Source organism: Rhagoletis zephyria, unplaced genomic scaffold, assembly GCF_001687245.7.
Source record: "Rhagoletis zephyria isolate East Lansing unplaced genomic scaffold, Rhagoletis_zephyria_1.1 Rzeph_scaffold_00812, whole genome shotgun sequence".
NCBI lineage: Eukaryota > Metazoa > Arthropoda > Insecta > Diptera > Tephritidae > Rhagoletis > Rhagoletis zephyria.
Genome location: NW_016157896.1, coordinates 67,905 through 74,647, shown reverse-complemented (window position 1 = coordinate 74,647; position 6,743 = coordinate 67,905). Strand labels below are relative to the sequence as shown.

Below are 6,743 nucleotides of genomic sequence, written 5' to 3'. Positions count from 1 at the left end.
GTTTATTGTATCCAAAGTTGGTACCAAGTTGATAAGTTTTTATCATTTCTAATATTTTTTTATTTTTATTTTTTTTCGAATACATATCATCCTTGATATTACCATATCCTTGATCATCCTTTTTCGTTTTATTCCGTATTCGAAAAACTATTTGTTACAATAGACACATCGATTTGAATACATAATTTAGATTTAGAGAATAGTTTTAGCAATTTACTTGAGACAAAAAAAAAACATTTAGTTTATTGTTTGTATTTTCGTCGATTTTAAATTTGCTACCCCAAAATAATTGATATCAAATAAAACACCTCTTTGAGGTAAAATTTTCGAGTGACGAAAGCTGAACTAGAAACACAAAATTTATGATATCAATTTCGTGACGAAAAGTATACGCATTTTTAAGTGCCTTTCAAACGTACGGAAAATATTTTTTTTATTTATTCGGAACGTTGCGAATTTCCCTTTACTGCTAGAAACACAGCCGAACATTAAATACCCGGCGCAAGTATTAAATATATGTTTTCCACCTTTCCGAAAGCTACCGCTACATGATAAGCCGGCGTGTACTAGCGTCCTTAAATTTCAAAATATTGAAATCTCAAGCATTTCTGAAATTAACCGTTATATGAAAAGCGGCCGTAATTTTAGTCCGATTTCAAAAATTTTCAATGGTTTACTTTTATGTGGCAAGCACAATAACCATACCGAGTTTGGTACAAATTGCTAGAACGGTTAGCGAGATACATATACGTGATCATAAGTGGGCGGTGCCACGCCCATTTTCCAAAATTTTATCATAAACGTATTTCCTGGCAAAGAATTGTTGCAACCATCATTTTGAATAAATTAGCTTTAATATTTACTGATTTATCGAGGATTTCGTATTTTTCGAAATTACCGTTATATGGGATGTGGGCGTGGTTATTGTCCGATTTTAAAAATTTTCAGCCATTTTGTATGCTGTACCAGGGCCAACAACTGTGCCAAGTTTGGAAAAATTGGTGCAGCGGTTACCAAGATATACACATGTAACCATAAGTGGGCGTGGCTACGCCCAAGTTTCAAAAAAGTTTAATATTCTTATTTTTCGTCTAAAATTTATTATAAATATCAATTTTGAGTGAATTATCTTCAGTAGTTACTAAAATATCGCAGCTTTTTATTTCTGAAAATTACCGTTATATGGGAGGTAGGCGTGGTTATTGTCCGATTTTGCCCATTTTCAATACCATCCGTCCTACGCCCGAAAGAAGTACACGTACCAAGTTTCGTTAAGATATCTTAATTTTTACTCGAGTTATCGTGTGCACAGACGGACGGACAGACGGACGGACGGACGGACAGACGGACGGACGGACGGACAGACAGTCACCGCTTAATCGATTTCTCTTTTCATTCTGATCATTTATGTATACATTTGTCTATATCTATCTCGATTCGTTTTGCCTGTTACAAACAACCGTTATGTGAACAAAGTTATAATACCCTTGTGCAAGAGTGCGCTCGGGTATAAAAATAGTGCACAGATATAGTAAATTTAGCAAAAATAGCAACACAAAATCGTTGTACAAAAACTAAACCGTACCGTAGCTTCACTTACAAAATTTGGTAGCACCAAAACAATTGTGTTACACGTATTTACTGAGTGTAGTATTTTGCATTTGAAACAACTAAAAATACTAATAAATCAGTTTTTAAACCTTGGTAGGTACATACAATAATAGCACCAATAATCTGTTCCTGACGTAAGAATAATAAAACACTCAACTTTCCTAAATACTGTTTTGGAGAAATTGCGTGGTTTCATACTAAAATGGAATATATTGACTTTTTAAATTTTTTCAAAACTTAAAACAAAAATACATACATATGTACATTGAAGTTGTTATTTATTGCAATAAATATATATTTAAATAGTTTATTTGAACAAAATATATCGAACAGTTGCAATGATTCTCTAAACAATGGAAAATCCACATGGCTTTGGTTGTAAAAAACTCATGAAAATGTACTTATGCGTACGTTTACACAACGAATTTCTCTAGGAACACTTGGAGCCCTTTTTGATTGCTGGCGCGTTGTGTTCGATGCAATCGTTGCGTGCATATGTTGACGTTGGCGCCGCTGGTAAGCCTGGGGTTTTGCTGAGTTCGTAGTTTCCGGCACAAAGGAGTGCTACTCCAACAGCTTTTGATTATGGATATTTAGGGTGAACACAAACCGAGTGCGAAAATGGAGAGACATTAAAAGTGGAACACCACTACAAGCTTTTTAGGCTTTTAGCTCTAGCCTGAAAAGTTTGCTGTGGAGTTGTTCTTCCAAGTACTTCCTTATATCAGAAAAGTATTGATGCCAATTTAAAGATAACTTAAATACCTTTTATTTAAGCGTTTGGAACCATAAACATTTTCACACAAAAAACTCGACTTTTGAAAAAATGGTGGCTCACTTCACAAATTTTGACTCACTTACATTTTATGCAAGCAATATTAATGTGTTTTCATTATATTATTTTATAGTCAATAACGAAAACCATTGGGACGGGTGGTCTCCTCAATCCTTAAAAACTCCAATCACACCTGTTTTGAAGAAACCAAAAAAGACGGAGAATGTAAAAAAGTCCAAATTTGATCACCTTACGGAAGCAAGAATCGAATTGGTAGAACTGCAAAAAGATATGGCTCTCAAAGAAATGGAATATAAGAAAAAGGAGATGGAACAAAAAACATCAGAACATGAATTTCGAATGGCTCACTATATTAATGAAGAAAAGAGTAAAGAAGAACTGCATCATTTAAACCTAAGCAAAAATTTCTAAATCGGGGCAAATACCATTATCAAATACAGGGCTTATCATAACTTTACTACACTCACATATTGACAAGAATGGACTATTAATTTTATTATTTTTTTATAAAAGTATAGTTTATTCTACCCGTATAAATCCAAGTTTCAATATTTGTGCAACATTTAAAAAGAAACCAACAAACTTTCGTAAATATTTGTACTTGGATTTATATAAAATGAATAGTCAATTCTTGTCAAAATGTGAGTGTAGCAAAGTTATGATAAGCACCATATTAAAATAAAGGAATTTTTGTACTGAAAATTTGCATACATATGTATGTACATACTATTTATTTAATAAACTCAAAGTCTAATTAATGACTCGAAATATTCTAACAATGAGTTTCGTGTATCACTATCATCTGAAATTACGAACTCCATATTTTGGCAAGTTAGTTCCACCTGAACATTTACTTCGGGGTCAACTGGCGGCTCCTCTTCATGCATTTCGATTGCTAGATTGTGTATTATTGCCGATGCCACAATTATGTCTTGTACTAATGGTAATTTACACCTCATGCCGATGCTTAGCACTGGGAACGGTCTCTTCCATACTCCAAAGCAACGTTCTATCACATTCCTTGTCCTTATTTGGGATTCATTGTAGAGGCGCTGGGCTGGAGATTGTGGCGCCGTAAGAGGTGTAATTAAATAATTATTTAAGAAGTACCCGCTATCTGCAAGAATTATACCATTGTTGAAATTGTTGTTGTCGAAATGCCATTTAGCCGCTGAATTCAAAAATATCATGCTATCATGGGTAGATCCTGGCCATCTCGCAACTATATTTTGAAATTTTAGTCTTGCGTTGCACATAGCTTGGACGTTTATAGAGAAATAACATTTTCTGTTTCTAAAGTTTTCCGCTGTATCTCCACCTGAAGTATAGGTATGAATATATGTAAGTACATACATATATACAAGTCGATGTGTATGTAAGGTGGATTACACAACATTGGCATTAAGGCAAAGCATCAGGCTCTTTCATTCCCAAAAATTAAAACACTTTCCGATTTGCGCAACAGTTGAAAACTAAAATTCCTCTCTGAGTAGATATGGTTTAGAAGTAAAAGAAAGTCTGAGTGCTTTGCATTAATGTGTTTTGGAATCCGCATATCGACTGCTGAGTGGAATGTCGACGTATCCCGGCAGCCGATTAAAAACGGTCTATCTCAGTTGAAAATACATATAATGAAAATTTTTTGAGATAAAGCGTTCTTGAATCAGCAGCTGAGATAGGGCGTTTTTCAACCGAATTATGAAATATGGCATTCTTCAATCAAATTCTGAGAAACGGAGTTTTTCAATTATGAAATATGTAGAGCGTTCTTAAAAAGTTTTTTTGAGATGGGACGTTCTCGAACTGGCTGCCGAGATAGGTCGATTTTCCACTCAGCAGTCGATATCGCACACCGTCTTCAAAAGAGTCACAACTCAAAATAATACGTTCGTCAGAAAATGCGAAAAATTATTTCGTAGCACATGCTAATCATATGGGCAAGGGCGACTTTACCTTAGGTTTTTTTAAACAAATTATAACAAAAATTTGCTCCAGCTTTTGCTGAAAGGTAAATAAAAGCTCTGTACATTTTTGCGCATAATTTCAAAAATTCCAAATTTTGAGTTGTGACTCTTTTGAACACGGTTTGCGATATGTACATATATCGCCCCCTGAACTGTAAAAAGCCGTAACTAACAATTATTTTTGCATAAAGCTCTGTATCGATGAAATGCATTTTAATTATGGAAAGTTAGTTCTGGATTTTTTGTTAGTTATGGCCTTTTGTAATTCAGGTGAATATGTGGGCCACGGCCTTTTGCATTTCAGGTAAGGACATGTAACTAGTAAAAAAATTCCTTGCGAAGAAATATAAATTGGACTGACCTGGCGAAATAATCCTTACGTGGGTACAATCAAGAGCGGCAACTACGCGAGGAAATCGGGCAATATCGTAAAATTCTTCCTGTACTTTTACAATTTCCTCGTTTTGCGGTAAACGAATAAACTTCGGACTCAGTGAAGCAATGGAATGAGTAACTTTCTTTATTATTTGGCACACTGTGGACTTATGTAAGCCTGCGAAATCGCCTAAAGTTATATAAAAACTCCCTGTAGCATAAACACGTAAGGTAATCAGAAGCTGTAGCATTCCTGGAACGGCTTGGTTTCTGCAGTAAGATTTATTTAGCTTTTACAAATAACTAAACATGTTTTACGGGAACGCAAAAATGAACTAACCTGGAAGTTAAATGATTATTTTGTGGCCAATTAATGAGAACAGATGCTGAACTGCAAATTTTGAAAGCCTGAACCTTCGAATGAAATCAGCATGTTCCCAATTGTCAAAATGGTTAGGTCTCGCATTTACCGCTCTTTCCTTTCTGGAAATAACACCCCTGAACATTTCTTCTTCCTCGTCAATTAAAAAGTCGTCGAAAATATCAAATAGATCCATTTTTTGGTAAATTGTAAATTTGGTAAATTTTATGAACACGCGAATAGAAACGTCAAAACTAAAAAGATAGGTTATTTGACTCTTATCTGGCAAAAGATTCGCCCAATAAATTTATTCTTTGGATAAGCTTTTTATTCGGCGAATAACACTTAACTGCTTTTTGAAAAACGTAATTTTTTTTATCTGTTGAATAAAAGCTATTCGGCTCTTATCAGTCTATTGAAAATCCGGCCCTAAATAAATAACCGAAAATGGATAACTCAGCCGAAATAGGTACGTGCTTTCGTTGAATTTTATAAATGTAAGTCGAAATTATGAAATTATAAAAATGAGATTTTACAATGAGACTGCTCTCAAAATTGCACTGTTTGTGGGCAAAGCGTCCAACTTGATTGCGGATTGATTTGAACCAACGATTTCGGCTTGCATTATGTCAAAAGGATGTGTTTGTTGTAATTCATTCTGTCATTTACTACCATTATGCGTAGGCCAATTTATGAAATCATTTCATGCGTTTGAGTAGAAGCTGAATGAATGAACACCATTTCATGATTTCAATTAGAGTTTATGCACTTAGGGCCGGTTACTCAATGTCTGGTTAACACTAATCTGCGGTTAAACATCGTTATCGACGTCTTCGACTCCATGCATACAACATGGAGTCGGTAACGTCGATAACTATGTTTAACCGGAGATTAGTGTTAACCAGACATTGAGAATCGGCCCTTAGGCGCATATTCATAGTCATATTTAGTACAGTATATTTTGCTTTGCTGCCTCTATGCTTAAGTGCACATTTAAGATACCTACCTCAAAATGCGCATCAGAGGCATTATTTTTAAAATTTATAAGGAAACTGCTCCTATAGATGCATTCAACATACGTGCACATTGGCGATACCTGCCTTAAAAATTGTGCGACTAGTATCAATTATCAATGAAAGTATTACGTTTACCTGCACTGGCCCTATTTTGCTCATCTCGCAGAACAATGAAAATGGCTATTTATGTAGTTATATAGATAATTAGATAGCAATCGGTAAAAATTTCGCTTGCAGTAATTTCTACATGGTAAGGGCTCCGCCAATATTTGGTTTTATAGGGATTCGGATACCTTCCTCATTGAAGTAGTAAAGAAAATTCGCTTAAGTGCCTTTTTCGGTTACGTGCACAAGTTTTTCGTGCAAAGAATGATGTGCAGCTAAGCAAAATATACTGTACTCAACTAAGTCGAAACTATTCTAAGTCACAACTAAAGCTATTCATAGTCGCCTTAGTTTCGACTTTTCTGGCTAAGTACCAACTTAAAATTTAGTTTCGTCTGCAGCTGCAACTAAGTCGTAACTAGGAAGAAGTATTTTATCAAATTAAGGGAAAACAGACGAAATATGTAAAAATTAAGTTGGTAGAGGGTGATTTTGATAATATTGAATAATCTCCA

General features: G+C 34.7%; 1 protein-coding gene across 1 annotated transcript; it reads right to left on the bottom strand.

Annotated features, from left to right (window-relative positions):
- Positions 1-2,924: 2,924 nt before the first annotated feature.
- On the bottom strand, positions 2,925-5,172 carry LOC108361669 (putative nuclease HARBI1). Its single transcript, XM_017614358.1, has 4 exons — positions 5,087-5,172; positions 4,733-5,016; positions 3,540-3,725; positions 2,925-3,464 (listed from the first exon to the last, which is right to left on the bottom strand). The coding sequence occupies exons 2-4, from the start codon at positions 4,995-4,997 to the stop codon at positions 3,151-3,153; spliced, it is 765 nt and encodes a 254-aa protein (XP_017469847.1). The 5' UTR covers positions 4,998-5,016; positions 5,087-5,172; the 3' UTR covers positions 2,925-3,150.
- Positions 5,173-6,743: the final 1,571 nt, after the last annotated feature.

Coding starts and splice junctions, on each gene's coding strand:
- LOC108361669 (XM_017614358.1), bottom strand. CDS start 4,997: ATGCTACAGCTTCTGATTACCTTACGTGTTTATGCTACAGGGAGTTTT. Junction 3,726..4,732: donor CGTAAGGATTATTTCGCCAG/GTCAGTCCAATT, acceptor CCTATACTTCAG/GTGGAGATACAGCGGAAAAC. Junction 3,465..3,539: donor CAACAACAATTTCAACAATG/GTATAATTCTTG, acceptor CACAATCTCCAG/CCCAGCGCCTCTACAATGAA.